The sequence below is a fragment of the Vulpes vulpes genome, chromosome X (genome assembly GCF_048418805.1).
Source record: "Vulpes vulpes isolate BD-2025 chromosome X, VulVul3, whole genome shotgun sequence".
NCBI classification, from domain to species: Eukaryota; Metazoa; Chordata; class Mammalia; order Carnivora; family Canidae; genus Vulpes; species Vulpes vulpes.
In genome coordinates, this window is record NC_132796.1 from 118,381,011 (window position 1) to 118,397,647 (window position 16,637).

Below are 16,637 nucleotides of genomic sequence, written 5' to 3' on the forward strand. Positions count from 1 at the left end.
AGGAAGACATAGACATGGCCAACATGCACATGAGAAAATGCTCCGCATCACTGGCCATCAGGGAAATACAAATCAAAACCACAATGAGATACCACCTCATACCAGTGAGAATGGGGAAAATTAACAAGACAGGAAACCAAAAATGTTGGAGATGATACGGAAAAAGGGGAACCCTCTTGCACTGTTGGCGGGAATGTGACCTGGTGCAGCCACTCTGGAAAACTGTGTGGAGGTTCCTCAAAGAGTTAAAAATAGATCTGCCTTACGACCCAGCAATTGCACTGCTGGGGATTTACCCCAGAGATGCAGATGCAATGAAACGCTGGGACACCTGCACCCCGACGTTTATAGCAGCAAGGTCCACAATAGCCCAACTGTGGAAGGAGCTTCAGTGTCCATCGGCAGATAAATGGATAAAGAAGATGTGGTCTATGTATACAATGGAATATTTCTCAGCCATTAGAAACGACAAATACCCACCATTTGCTTCGACGTGGATGGAACTGGAGGGTATGATGCTGAGTGAAGTAAGTCAATCGGAGAAGGACAAACATTATATGGTATCATTCATTTGGGGAATATAAAAAATAGTGAAAGGTAATAAAAGGGAAAGGAGCGAAAATGAGTGGGAAATATCAGAGAGGGAGACAGAACATGAGAGACTCCTTAGTCTGGGAAATGAACAAGGGGTGGTGGAAAGGGAGGTGGGTGGGGGGTTGGGGTGACTGGGTGACGGGTATTGAGGGGGGCACATGATGGGATGAGCATTGGGTGTTATGTTATATGTTGGCAAATTGAAGTCCAATAAAAAGAAATTTTTAAAAAAATGAAGGATAAATTATTACATTTCCAGATTAAAAAAGAAAAAAGAGAAAACTGACAGAATTTGTCTCTAGTAGTCCTGACCTATAAGAAGTATTAAAGGGAATCCTTCAGGTTGAAATAAAAGGAATCTATATGGTTACTCAAAGCCATATGAAAACACAAAGAACTCTAGTTAAGGTAAATATGTATATATTCATAAATATTTTATATTTATATTTATTTAGATATTTTATATAAAATATATTTCTTATATATTTATATTTTTTATAATATTTCTGTATTTTATAAATAAATATATATTATATGAGGCATCACAGATTCTTGTATATTTGATTTGTGGATCATCTTCTCCTGTATAAAAAGCAAACGCATAAAAGAAGCTTAATCTATGTTACTTGGCACACAATGTACAGACATAATTTGTGATTATAACAGTATAAAGAGGGCATTGAGCTATATAGGCACATAGTTTTTGTGTGTTATTGAAGCTAATTTGCTTTCAATTCAAACTAGATTGTTATAAATTTATAATATTAATTGTAGCCACCAAGAATAATCTTTAAATATATACACAATAGGAAATAAAGCCAATTCAGCACATTTGCAGTGTTTTGGAGGAATTAGAGAAATAGTAATGAAGAAGTTGATAACAAAAGAAAAGATATAAGACATATAGAAAACAAATAACACTTTTCCTTTCGGCGCTGCGGTGGCAGCCATGAGTATGCTCAGGCTTCAGAAGAGGCTTGCCTCCAGCGTCCTCCGCTGTGGCAAAAAGAAGGTCTGGTTGGACCCCAATGAGACCAATGAAATCGCCAATGCAAACTCCCATCAGCAGATACGAAAACTGATCAAAGATGGGCTGATAATCCGGAAGCCTGTGACTGTCCATTCCCGAGCTCGGTGCCGAAAAAACACTCTGGCCCGCCGGAAGGGCAGGCATATGGGCATTGGTAAGAGAAAAGGTACTGCCAATGCTCGAATGCCTGAGAAGGTAACGTGGATGAGGAGGATGAGAATTCTACGCAGGCTGCTCAGAAGATACCGTGAATCTAAGAAGATTGACCGCCACATGTATCATAGCCTCTACTTGAAAGTGAAGGGTAACGTGTTCAAGAACAAGAGGATTCTCATGGAACACATCCACAAGCTGAAGGCAGACAAGGCTCGCAAGAAGCTTGTGGCTGACTAGGCTGAGGCCCGCAGATCTAAGACCAAGGAAGCCCGCAAGCGCCGTGAAGACGGCTCCAGGCCAAGAAGGAGGAAATCATCAAGACTCTTTCCAAGGAGGAAGAGACCAAGAAACAAAACTCCCTCTCTCTTGTCTGTACATAGTGGCTTCAGCATGAATCAGATCAGTTATTCAATGAAACAAACCTTTATCTGCCTGTCAAAAAAAAGAAAAAAGAAAAATAACAAAATGGCAGAAGTGAGTCCTTCTTAATATAGATGAATTAAATTATCCAATAAAAAACAGAAATATGAGGAATTCTTCAAACACTTAGAGAAGAATTAAAATCAGGGACACCTGGGTAGCTCAGTGGTTAAGCATCTGCCTTTGGCTCAGGGTGTGATCCCGGAGTCCCAGGATCGAGTCCCATATTGGGATCCCTACATGAAGCCTTCTTCTCCCTCCGCCTATGTCTCTGCCTCTCTAGCTTTGTGTCTCTCATGAGTGAATAAACAGAATCTTTTTTAAAAAAAATAAGAAGGACTAAAATAAATCTTTCCCAATCTCTCTCCAAAAATAGAAGAGGATGAAATGCTTTTTAACTTATCCTGTGAAGGCAGCATTAGCCTGATACCAAAACCAAATAATGACACTACAAGAAAATTACAGGTCAATATGCCTTATGAATGCAGATGCAAATTCCTTAAAAAATGCTAGTAAACTGAATCCAGGAACATATAAAAATGATTATACACAATGACCAAGTATAGTTCAACATACAAGCCTCAATTAATGCAATACACTATATGCATAAAATAAAGAGGGAAAATGATTATCTCAATTGATGCTGAAATAGCATTTGACAAAATCCAATAACTTTTCATAATAAAGATATAAATTAGGAGTAGAAGGAAACATTCTTAACATGATAAAGGGCATTTATGAAAGCCTAAAAGATAATACGCTCAATAATAAAAGACTGAAGGCTTTTCCTCTAAGGTCAGGAAAAGGACAAAGATGCCAACAATCACCACTGCAATGCAACATTGTAGTAAAAGTCCTAGTCAGAGCAATATGGAAAGAAAAAGAAATGAGAGCCATCCAAATGATAATGAAAGATTGAAAACTATTCACAGATGATATGATCCCATATATAGAATATCTTTGAAAATTCACAAAGAGAGCTATTAGAGCTAATATGTCAAATCTTCAAAGTTGCGGGGTACCAGATAAACTTGTAAAAATAAGCTGTATTTCTACACATTAACAAACAATCTAAAAATGTAACTTAAGAAATACAATTTCAAAAAATAATAAAATTCCATTTACAATAGCATAAAGATAAAATAGTAAATTTAAACACAGAGGTACAAAATTTGTATACTAAAAAGTATAAAATGCTATTGGCAGAAATTAAAGATGATCTAAATAAATGGAAATAAATCTCAGGTTCATGGATTGGAAAACTTAATATTGCTAAGATGGCAATACTCTCCAAGGTGATCTATAGATTCAATACAAAATTCTAATGGTCTTTTTTGCAGAATGGAAAAGTTGATCCTAAAATTCATATGAAATTGCAAGGGACCCTGAATACCAAAGCAATATTGAGAAAAAGAACAGTTAGAGGACTTACTGTTCTTATTTTGAAAAGTTACTTCAAAACAGTCTGGTATGGGCATAAGGATAGATATATAGATGAATGGACTAGAACTGGGAGTCTAGAAAGAAATATGCATGCATATGCTCAATTTATTTCCAGCAATGGTTCCAAGACTAATTTAGTGGAGAGAATAATAATCTTGTCAACAAATAATGCTAGGATAACCACATGCAAAAGAATAAAGTGGAATTCTACCTCACACCATATACAAAGATCAACTCAAAATGGATGAAAGACTTAAATGCAATGGGTAAAACTATGAAACTCTTAGGAGAACACATAGGGGCATATATTTATGATTTTTTGATTTGGCAATGGTTTTTAGATGATTTTAAAAGCAAAACAACAAAAGAAAAAATAGATATGTTGTACTTCATAAAAGTTCAAATTTTGTTCATGAAAAGACTCTGTCAAGGTGCTGAAAATATAATCTACAGGATGGTAAAAAAAAATACTTGCAAAGAACACATATAAACTATTAAAAATCAACAACAAAAATAATACTATGAAAAATGGCTAGAGGGTTTGAAAATACCTTTTCCCAAAGAAGATATACGACCAAAAGCACATGAAAATATGTTCAAAATCCGTCATTAGGGAAATGCAAACCAAAGCCACTGTATATCCATTAAACTGGCTATATTCCAAAAATCTCAAAATAACAAGCACTAGTGAGAATATGTAGAAATTGGAATCCTAACATATTGCTTGTGGAAATTCAATATGTTGTGAACATTTTGGTAAATAGTTTGGCAGTTCCTCAAGAAGTTAAACATAGAATTATCATATGACCCCAACAATTCCACTCTGGTGTATATGCCTCCAAATAATTAAGAACAGATTTTCATACAAAAAGTTGTACATAAATGCTAATAGCAGTATTATTCATGGCCAACAAGTGGAAAAAAACTTAATGTTCATCAACAGATGAATGGATAAACAAAAGTGATATGTCCATACAGTGGAATATTATTAAACCATAAAAAGGAATGAAGTACTAGTACGCACTGCAACATGAATGAAACTTGAAAACATTATACTAAAAAAGATAGCCATGAAAGGCCACATATTGTATGATTCTGTTTACATTAAATGTCTAGAATAGACACATCTATAGAGACAGAAAGATTTTGTTTGCTGGGAGCTGGGGGTATAAATTAACGGGGAGGGACTGACTAGTGGCTATGTTGTGGTGATAAAAATGTTCTGAAACTAGAGTGATGGATGGTTATACAAAATTGTGAAAATTCTAAATGTCACTGAATTGTAGACTCTAAATAGTTAAAAAGGTCAATTTTATATGTGTATTTTATAATTTTAGAAAAAGAATGGAGCAACACCAATCTTATACGAATCTTATACAAATTCTTCTAAAGACTAAAAACAGAGGCACCATTTTATAACTTATTTTATGGGACTAGAAAAACATTGATACAAAAATCTGACAAGAACGCTATAAGAAAGAAAAATTATAGGCTTATGTCCCTCATAGCTATAGATGAAAAAAAATCCCAAACAAAGCATTTTCAAATTGAATCTAGAAAAATATGAAAAAGAGGGTACAGACTGAGGTTTATTCTAGAAATGTATTGTTTGTTTAGGATTTGAAAACAGATGAAAAGATACATGAAACTAAATTATAGCTGATTTTCTTATTATTGAATTTTGAGGTTTTTTTAAATATATTCTGGATACAAGTCCTTTATCAAATATGTAATGTGCGAGTAGTTTTTCCAAATCAGTGACTTGTTTTTTCATTCTCTTAACAATGTTCTTCAAAGAGCAGAAATTCTATTAACTCATTAGTTCACGTTTTCTCTTAAGGTTCTTGCTTTTTGTGTTCTATGAACTATTTGTCTCGTCCAAGGATTCACAGATTTTCACCTATATATATATTTTTTTGGTTCACCTATATTTTTGATTTAAGTTTTACAGCTCTTGTTTTAAAACTTAAGTCTATGTAAATCTTAAAAAAGGAGGGGAGGGGATCCCCGCGTGGCTCAGTGGTTCGGCGCCCGCCTTTGGCCCAGGGCGTGATCCTGCAGACCCGTGATCGAGTCCCGTGTCGGGGTCCTGGCATGGAGCCTGCTTTTCCCTCTGCCTGTCTCTGTCTCTCTGTCTCTGTCTGTCTCTCTCTCTCATAAATAAATAAATAAATAAATAAACAAACAAATCTTTAAAAATAAAATAAAATTTAAGACTATGATACAAAGCAAGTTACTTTTGCATTTGGTATAAGATAGTGATCAAAGTTTTTTTTAATATCCAATTCTATCAGCTCTACTAGCTGAAAACACTACCGTTTCTTCATTGAATTTCCTTTAATTTTTGTCAGTAATCAACTTACCATATATTTGTGGGTCTTCTGTTATCTCTATTTGTCCTATTTTCTGTTTGTTTATGCTTTTGCCAATACCACAGAATACTGTGGGCCATTTTGGATTTTGGAGGCAACATATTCTTCATTTGGGTGTGGTACTTTGACCCATTTACTGAGTGACTCCAAAAGCTGCTAGTTTTAAGTAGAGCTCAGAACAAGAGAAGGCTCTGCAACAGGTCCAAGCTGCTATGGAAATGCTTGCTCTGCTACGGCCATATGCTCTACTTGAAGAATCAGTGGCAGTTAGAGATGTCGTTTGAAGACTTTGGCAGACCTCTATGGATGAATCACAGTACAGGCATTCAGAATTTTGGAGCAAGGCTCTGCCATTATCCACAAATAACTACTCTCCTTTGGAGAAATGGCTCTTGGTCTCTGGGCCTCAGTAGATTGAATTATCAAGTATGGACCATTAAGTTACCATGTGACATGAACTGCCCATCATAAACTGAGTATTATCTAATTCACTAAGCCATAAAGTATTATCTAATTCACAAACAGCAACAATCTACTACCAAATGGAAGTGGTATATATGTGATCAGCGCCAGGCAGACAAAAATAAGTTACATGAAGAAGTGGCCTAAATGTCCATGGTCTCCATTCCTGCTATAATGCCTTCTCTCCCCCAGCATGCATTTATGACCTCATGAGGAGTTCCATATTATCAGTTGACAGAAGAAGAGAAGACTTGAGCCTGGTTTAATGGTTCTGCACGACATGCAGGCACCACCTGAAAGTGTACAGTTCTAGCACTACAGCTCCTCTCTGGGACATCCCTGAAGGAAGGTGGTGAAGAGAAATCCTTCCAGCAGGTGGAATTTTGAGTAGTGCACTAGGTTGTCCACTTTGGCTGGAAGGACAAAGCTAGATGTGTGATTATATACCAATCCATAGGCTGTGGCCAATGAGTGGACTGGGTGGGAGGGACTTGGAAGGAACATAAATAGAAAATTGGTGACAGAAATATCTGAGAAAGAGGTATGTGGATAGGCCTCTATGAATAGGCCAAAAAACATGAAGGTATGTGAATGTTCAGCAGAGGAGGATTTCATAATCAAGTTACAGAATTTCCCATTCTATGGATACCAGTCAATCTCTTTCCTCAGTCACCTCAGCTCTCAGGTGGTCTCATGAATGAAGTGGCCATGGTGGCAGTGATAGATGTAATACATGGGCTCGGCAGCATGGACTTCAATTCACCAAGCCTAATCTGGCTACAGCCACTGCTGAGTGCCCAGTCTGCCAGCAAGAGAGACCAATACTCCATACAGCACCATTCCCCCAGGTGACTGGGCAGCTGTAGATGCTCTGAATCACCATCCAACAAATAGGGCTGTTTCCCTCATAGCCAAGATTCATGTGCCCAGGAATCAAGGGGAAGAAATGGGAGAGGCACCACTCCTTATTAATCCTAGTGACCCACTAGCAACATTTTTGCTTCTTGTTCCTGTGGCCTTATGTTCTGCTATTCTAGACTCCTTTAGATCCAAAGGGAGGAAAGTCTCCAACAGCAAGCACTGATTCCATTAAACTAGAAGTTAAGATTGCTACCCAGCCACTTTGGACTTCTCAGGCCTGTGCTGGCTGAGATGATTGATCCTGACTACCAAGGGGAAATTGGATTACAACTCTAGAACATAGGTGAAAAAGAGTATGTCTGGAATACACGGGATTCCTTAGGGTGTCTCTTAGTATTACCATACCCTATGGTTAAGGTCAATGGAAAAACTGTATGTTCTCATTCATTTGGGGAATATAAATAATAGTGAAAGGGAATATAAAGGAAGGGAGAAGAAATGTTGGGAAATATCAGGAAGGGAGACAGAACATAAAGACTCCTAACTCGGGGAAACGAACTAGGGGTGGTGGAAGGGGGGAGGAGGGCGGATGGTGGAGGGGAATGGGTGACGGGCACTGAGGTGGACACTTGACGGGATGAGCACTGGGTGTTTTTCTGTATGTTGGTAAATTGAACACCAATAAAAATTAAAAAAAAAAAAAAAGAAAAACTGTTATAACTCAATGCAGGCAGGATTACTAATGATGCAGAGAAAGTTTGGCCCATTCTACCAGATAAAGAACCCTGACTAGCTGAAGGTAAAGGGAATACAAAATAGGTAGTTAAAGAAGGTAGTTGTAAATACCAACTATGACCATGTAACCAGTTATAAAAATGAAGACTATAATCTTCATGAGTACAAATCAAAACCACAATGAGATACCACCTCACACCAGTGAGAATGGGGAAAATTAACAAGGCAGGAAACCACAAATGTTGGAGAGGATGTGGAGAAAAGGGAACCCTCTTACACTGTTGGTGGGAATGTGAACTGGTGCTGCCACTCTGGAAAACTGTGTGGAGATTCCTCAAAGAGTTAAAAATAGACCTGCCCTACGACCCAGCAATTGCACTGCTGGGGATTTATCCCAAAGATACAGATGCAGTGAAATGCTGGGACACCTGCACCCCGATGTTTCTAGCAGCAATGACCACAATAGCCCAACTGTGGAAGGAGCCTCGTTGTGCATCGAAAGATGAATGGATAAAGAAGTATACAATGGAATATTGCTCAGCCATTAGAAACGACAAATACCCACCATTTGCTTCGACATGGATGGAACTGGAGGGTATTATGCTGAGTGAAGTAAGTCAGTCAGGGAAGGACAAACATTATATGGTCTCATTCCTTTGGGGAATATAAAAAAATAGTGAAAGGGAATAAAGGGAAAGGAGAGAAAATGAGTGAAAATATCAGTGAGGGTGACAAAACATGAGAGACACTTAACTCTGGGAAATGAACAAGGGGTGGTGGAAGGGGAGGTGGGCAGGGGGTTGGGGTGACTGGGTGATGGGCACTGAGGGGAGCACGTGGCGGGATGAGCACTGGGTGTTATGCTAAATGTTGGCAAACTGAACTCCAATAAAAAATTTTTTAAATAAAAAATAAATATAATCTTCATGAGTATTTTTTTATTTCCCTATGAATACATTTGTGTGTGTTTTCTAGAGAACCCTAACCAACAAATTAATAAAAATTAAAAGCAAGAATAGGGATGCCTGGGCAGCTCAGCAGTTGAGGGTCTGCCTTTGGCTCAGGGACCCAGGAGTCCGGTGATCGAGTCCCACATCAGGCTCCTTGCATGGAGCCTGCTTCTCCCTCTGCCTGTGTCTCTGCCTCTCTCTTTCTATTTCTCTCTCTCTCTCTCTCTCTCTTTCATGAATAAATAAATAACATACATTTTTTAAAAAGCAAGAATATAGAAATATAGAGAAAAATACATTTTGTGCGAGTCTGTTATTATAAAGTTAAAAATGTAAAATGAGAAACTTCTGGATGGTTCAGCGATTGAGCATCTGCCTTCGTCTCTGGGCGTGATCCTGGGGTCCTGGGATTGAGTCCTGCATCAGGCTCCCTGCATGAAGCCTGCTTCTCTCTCTGCCTATGTCTCTGCCTTTCTTTCTGTGTGTCTCTCATGAATAAATAAATATTTTTAAGTGTAAAACTGTAATGTTAAATCAGAACAGTGATTGTCTTTGGGTTGGTTGGATGGGGGAGTTATTAGAAAAGTCATTGAGGGGATGCTAGTTATGTTCTATTTCTTGACTTGATTTTTTGTGACCCTGGTGTGATACAATGATGATACTTTCTGGATATTCATGAATATAATTTGCCTACTTTTAGGTATGTATATAATACATCTATCAAAATACTTAAAAATGAGAGCATGAAATTATACTGAAGAAAAGAAGTCATAAATATCACCCATAGCCTCATGTTCTATTTCAGAGATAAAGATTAACTGTTCATAACTCTAACTTGGTACATCATATATACTTTTTAAGGTTAAAATTTATTTGATAGAGGCAGAGTGAGCATGAACAGGGGGCAAGGGCAGAGGGAGAGGGAGAAGCAAACTCCCTGCTGAGCAGGGAGCCCAACGCAGGGGTTCCATCCCAGGATCCCAGGATCATAACCTGAGCTAAAGGCAGACGCTTAAATGATTGAGCCACCCATGTACCTGTATGCTTTTTATATATCAGTTAATTTTTATCACTTTCTTTCATTCTTCTTTTGTACTCTGCTTTGTGGTTCTTGGCCTGGACCTTTGTAAACCCGATTTCTACATTACCTGCTGAATGACTGTTAAGCTGTACTAATAAGATAAAACGTTTGGAGGAAAAAAGAGAGACTGGCTTCTTCCTATTTGCTTCTATGGTCTTCTTGCAGTTCCTCTGGGCATCATTCCAGCAATGATTCTTCACTTAGGCATATGAAGTTCTTTCTGATAGAAGCAAATGAATCCGTTTGCAGTTTTTCTCACCCTTGCAAAACTAATTTCATTGAACTCTTTTTGGCGAAATCAGATAAATAGTGTCTAGTCCAGAAGTCTGGTTGTCAGGCTCCTCTAAGCTCAGGAAAATTGACACCAGCTGAGAAGTTTCTTTTATCAGAAGGCACTTGATGGGATGAGCACTGGGTGTTATGCTATATGTTGGCAAATTGAACTCCAGTAAAAAAAAAATTAAAAAAAAAAAAGTCTGTGCTTCAATTCCACAAGACCCCTCCGCTCAGTCTTTACAAAGTTTTAACAATTCCAACCTCTCCGCTTTGTTCCACCAGCCCTGCTACTTCCAGTAGTTGTCACCTCCATGATCCCTTTGAGCTTTCTCACTTTACTCTTAAAGTCATGTAGTTAATAATTTTATACATAATAAATAATACTTTATATTAAATCCGCTCTGTTCAAATTATTTGTGCTATTCTGTCTCCTGGTTTGTAAAGAAGGTGATAACAGATGTGGTTCCAGGAAACACCCTGAAATCATACTTTAGTTGTATCTTTGGGATAGAGCAGAATGCTGAGCTCTGAGTCAATAGAAACTGGGATGTTAGTAATTCATATATATCTTTGGTTGACTGTCATGAAATTCTTATTAACATATATTCTTTGGAAGCCCAGGCTACTGCCATATTGACTGCTATGAGAGTAATTATGATTACAAGGGCTGTAGGGTTGGGTGCATTCTTTTCATTAAAATGGAGTTTGTGTAGAATTAAAATGACAACATTAAGTCTGTACACTTTAAACTCAAATCATAGAGAACCAGAGAGCTGCTGTGGTGACCCAAAATAATTTATTTTGTATAGCTGTGGGGTCAATATTACTGAAAATAAGGCACAAAACAAAATTATACTGGCTATAAAATTACAAGATAATTTAAATTTAACAGATCACCAAATTCAAGGATGGTGATACTGTTAAAACTCCCCATTTAACTCATATTTTTGGCCTGTTGAGAAGAAAGACCCTGGAGAATAATAATTGGTTGTTTTTATCTTAATCAGGTAATGATTTCAATTTTAAGCTGCTCTTGCGGATATATTCTACTGAAAAAAATCAACATAGCTCCTGACATTTGCTCTTCTTCTTTACAATGCTTTTCCTCCAGACTAATTTTTAAAGACCATCAGAAAAGTTTGCTTTACCCAGAAGAGCCCGTAGTACATCTTCACAGTCTTTCCTCAAGGACCCATCAATTATTCTGCTTTTTCCTAAAATATGAAGCCTAGAAATTTTGATTGTTTGCATATTTCATACTACACACTGGTCTACTGTATTGACAGTATTATGCTGATTACATATAATGAGCAAGAAGTACAGGGAATGGCATGTACTTTAATTGCCTTGGTAAGACATATATGAACCGAGGGTAGAAGAGAAAAAAAAACATGAAATTCAGGGGTCCACTACCTCAGTGAAGTTTCTGAGGGTTCAGTGGTTCAGAGAATCAATATAGTCTCTCCAAAAGGAAAGAAAAATCCTCCCACTTTTTTACCACTTATCAAAGAAAGAGGCACAATTTGATTTCCTTATTCTTTTTTCTATTTTTGAGACAATATATACTACATTTGAATATACTAATTGTATTATTTGCTCAGCAATCCATAAGGTTACCAGTATTGATGAGGGCCAGAGCAAGACAAGACTCAGCAGCAAGTGCAAGCTGCAGCAGAACAGTGCAAGCTGCTTTTCCATTTTGGCCTTATGATCCAGCAGATTCATTACCTGTGGTATATAGGGATGCTATATGGAACTTCTGGGAAGCATGGTATGAGAATTATATACCATATCTCTAGGATTTTGGAGAAAATGTATACTTTTTCCTGAAGAAAACAGTTTTTGCGAAACAGACCTGGATTGCTTCTAGGCCTTAATATAGAATGAATACCCAATCATGAGATATCAAATGATCATGCAGCTCACTTTCTTATCATGAACTAGTTATTATTTGACCCAGAAAGCTTTAAAGTTGAGCATGCACAGCAGAAATTTATCATCAGGTGGAAATGATAGCTAATAGGTGAGGCAGGTCTTAAAGACTAAAGTAATTAGCATTAACAGGTGACTGACACTTGCTACATTGACTCCTCTCATTACATTCACATCCAAGGTTTCATAGGTAACATTTTACATGAGTTGACTGAGGAAGAACTATCAGGCCTATTTTATTGATTTTCTGTAGGGTATTCTGGAAGTGGACATCTATAGCATTAAAGCCCCACTCAGAGGTAACCCCAAAGGACAGTGGTGAAGGAAAAGTTTCCCAGTGGGCAAAGTTTCAAGTTGTACATTTTGCTGTCAATTTGATCTGGAATGAAAGATGGCCAGATGTACAAATTTATGCTAACTCATAAGCATTTCTCAATGGTTTAGTTTTATGGTCAGGGCCTTGGAAGGGGTAGAATTGGAAGACTGGTGACAATAAAGGACCTTTGACAGTGGTCACAAAGTATGAAGGTACTTTTGTACCATGTGAATGCTCACTAATGGCATATATTGCAGAGGCAGCTCAGTGATTACATAGACAAAAGGGTACATTCGTAGCATGGTGACTATAGTTAATAATGCTGTATTACATACTTGAAAGTTGCTGCTAACAGAGTAGACCTTAGAATTTCTCATTGAGAAAAAAAAAAAAAAAGTTCCATAACTATGTATGGTGATGGATGTTAACTAGACTTATTGCAATGGTTATTCTGCAATATATACAAATATTGACTTGTTATAATCCTGAAACTAATATAATGTTGTATACCAATTATACCTCAAAAAGTTTTTAAAATAAGAAATTAAAAAATGTAATTTCTTTCAGTTTCTTCCAGGCTATCTCTCGGCCATCCAAATCTTCATTCAGTGATTCCATGAACAGAGTGGCCATGATGGCAGGGTTGGAAATTATGCATGGGCTCAACAACTTACCTGGTCATCATTACTGTTGGGCGTCTTATCTGCCTACATCACAGAACACTAAGTTCCTGATATGGCACCATTTCCTTGAGAGACACCAGCTAGTCATCTGGTGGCAGCCTGGTTATTATGGCTGTATTCTAACATGGAAGAGGAAGAGGTTTATCTCTATAGGAATAGATGTATCCTAAATATGGGTTTTCCCTCCCTATCTGAAATACTTCTGCTCTTATCACAATTCATGAGTACATTGGTTGCCTAATCTATCATAATGGTGTTTTTTTTAAAGATTTTATTTATTTATTCATGAGAGACACACAGAGAGAGAGAGAGGCAGAGACACAGGCAGAAGGAGAAGCAGCCTCCATGCAGGAAGCCCGACATGGGACTCGATCCTGGAACTCTAGGATCACGCCCTGGACTGAAGGTGGGGCCAAACCACTGAGCCACCAGGGCTGCCCCATAATGGTGTTTAGCATGACAATGTTTTTCATCAAAAAAATAATTTGACTGCAAAAAAAAAAGTGTAACAATAGGCTCATGTCCATGTAATCCACTGTTTTACCACAAACCTCATTACTCAGAAGTATCTGGCATAATAGATAGTGAAAGACCATTCTGCTAGGATAAAACAACCTGAAATGTTGTAGTTCTGTTTTATAAGATATGGTATATACTTTGAATTAGAGACCAATTGTCTCAGTCTGCTCATGCTGGCATAGCAAAATACCATACATTGGGTAGTTTAAACAATAGAAATGTATTTTCTTACAGTTCTGGAGGCTGGAATGTCCAAGATCAAGCTTCCAACAGGTTTTGGATTCTGGTGAAAGTTCTCTTCCTGGCGTGCAGATGGCTGCCTTCTCACTGTGTCCTCACAAGTTGGAGAGAGAAGGAGAGAGGGAGGAAGAGAGAGAGAGAGAGAGAGCGATCTAGTGTTTTTTTTTCTTCTTATAGAAGAATCCTTATAGGATTCCACTTTTATCATATAGGGCTCCACTCTTATGATCTCATTTAACCTTAGTCACCTCCTTAAAGACCCTATACCCAACACAGTTACATGGAGGGTTAAGGATTTATCATATACATTTTTAAGGGAAAAATTCAGTCTATAACAACAGTATATGGTACTGTCTCTCCCCTAGCCAAAATGCATGGGTCTGTTCATCAAAGAATAGAAGGATGTCTTCTCTCATAATTATACCTAATACCATAAAAAAATTATACCTAATACCTAATAACATATTTGTGAACTTTATGCTTATTAGTGTCCACAACTCAGAGAATTTGTGGTTTGATAATCTTAGTTTCTAGAGGATCGTTGCTTTTATGAGGGACTACAACAATAGTTCCATTGAATACAAGGTAAGAGAACTACCTAACCATTTTGGGTTCTTCACTCTACTGAACCAAGAGATAAAGAAAGGGATCATTACATAGACTATGGTGACTGATCCTAGTTATCAAAGGGGAATTGGATTGCTGGTATAAAATGAGGACATTGAGCATCATGTCTGGAACCCAGGAGACTCTCCAGTTCCTTAAAAAAAGTACTTTTATACCAAAAATAAAAGTAAATGGAACATTATAGCAACTAAGAAGAAAAAGGCAGGACCATTAAAGCTTCAGATCCTTCAGGGATGAAACTTTGGATTTGCCATCAGATAAAAAACCCTAACCAGTTGAGGTCATAGCTGAGGGCAAGGGAACTATGGAATGAGAAGTGGAAGAAAGAGGTTATCATGACCAGATATAGAAGAAACACAGACTAGGGGGATCTCTGGGTGGCTCAGTGGTTAAGCACCTGCCTTCAGCCCAGGGCGTGATTCTGGGGTCCTGGGATTGAGTCCCTGTGTCGGGCTCCCTGCATGGAGTCTGCTTCTCCCTCTGCCTGTGTCTCTGCCTCCTTCTCTCTCTCTCTCTCTCTCTCTCTCTCTGTGTGTGTTATATATAACATAGAATATAGTTTCTCTCTCATGAATAAATAAATAAAATCTTTTAAAAAAAGAAACACAGACTATTTATTCAATTTCTTCCCTTCTCTTCTCCTTCCCCTATTATTTAATACAAGTTTTGTTGGTGATTAACTTCAAAGTTTTATCTTAATATAAAATAATAGTCAAATATATTATGACAGAATTTGAGGAGAAATTAATATATCTCAGAGATTGATCATGTAAGGTAGATACAATAATTTTGGGGACTTCACTTTGAAGAGAATGTAAGAATGTCTTATTTTATATAAAGGATGGTTGTATCTTGTCAAACAGAGTTGTTGGTTATTGTATTAAAATTTAGAAGTATGGTATAGGAATGTAAAAGGGCATTTATGGATGTTGAACGACCAAAGGGGTACTTAGATTATGCCAGATATTAAGTAATTTTCTCTCAAGTTCACACCCACCCTTCTATGCTCCGCTCTGTGATGCTGAAGCTGAGATTCTGAAAATATGCTTTACCAATAAGGGATGCTCAAGGAATATTGCAAGACTGGAAGATGGAAATATGACTTACTCTTCTGGCCTGCTTCTGGGTTTCAGCTCCTCTAAGTTTCTAAGAGTTTCAATAATTTTGATCGCTTCTCTGTTCCACCAACTCTACTTTCTGAAGTCACTACCTTTATGATAGCTTAGAGGTTTTTTTTTTTACCCTTTCAGTTACCTAACAAAAGTTATGCTAATTAGAAATTCTTTATATTATATTCTCTCTGTTAAGAAAAATTGGTGTGGTTCCTGTCTACTACCTGGACACTGACTTATACATATGAGGAGTGTTGGGGAATCGTTTTTAAAAAAAATTTAATCCATAGATTACACTATTAGTACAGGATCCTAATGGAAGTATAGGAGAGATGGATACCATGTAGAGATGCTAGACTTGGATTTTGTTGCATGAACTAATGAGCCTTTGAATTTATGCTTTGTGGGATGGGGCTGAGTGTTTTTTTTTTATTGTAAAGGTGCTAAATATCATTATTTTCAGTAGGGGAAAGAAAGGTGTGTGTGTGTGTGTGTGTGTGTGTGTGTGTGTGTGTGTGTGTGTATGTTCAAAGGTAGATATGAAAAAGCAAAGTGATGAATTTTAATGACTGTCATTCATTTTGGCTGCCTAGACTCTATGGCTAGAGATGGAAAGAAGTGACTGTACAGAATCTACTTGGTTGGAAGTAATGGCAGTGGAGCTATCTAGCACCACTTGTTTCTCGAGCCAGTAGTTGGCCTCCATGGTTTTAGTACCAGCATCCCATGTCCTGCATCAGTAGTGCAACATCAGTGTTTGTGACCCTCCATACTGTATCACCAGACCATTAAATCCCTTTTCACAGCAGTCGTGAGTTCTAGCCCACC

The 16,637-nt window shown here is 37.6% G+C and overlaps 1 protein-coding gene across 1 annotated transcript; it reads left to right on the forward strand.

Moving 5' to 3' along the window:
* The first annotated feature begins 1,522 nt into the window (after window positions 1–1,522).
* On the forward strand, window positions 1,523–2,032 carry LOC112909792 (large ribosomal subunit protein eL19-like). Its single transcript, XM_072744706.1, has one exon. The coding sequence runs from the start codon at window positions 1,544–1,546 to the stop codon at window positions 2,015–2,017; it is 474 nt and encodes a 157-aa protein (XP_072600807.1). The 5' UTR covers window positions 1,523–1,543; the 3' UTR covers window positions 2,018–2,032.
* Window positions 2,033–16,637: the final 14,605 nt, after the last annotated feature.

Bases quoted from the DNA above. Each gene is read 5' to 3' on its own strand.
- LOC112909792 (XM_072744706.1), top strand. From the start codon at position 1,544: ATGAGTATGCTCAGGCTTCAGAAGAGGCTTGCCTCCAGCGTCCTCCGC.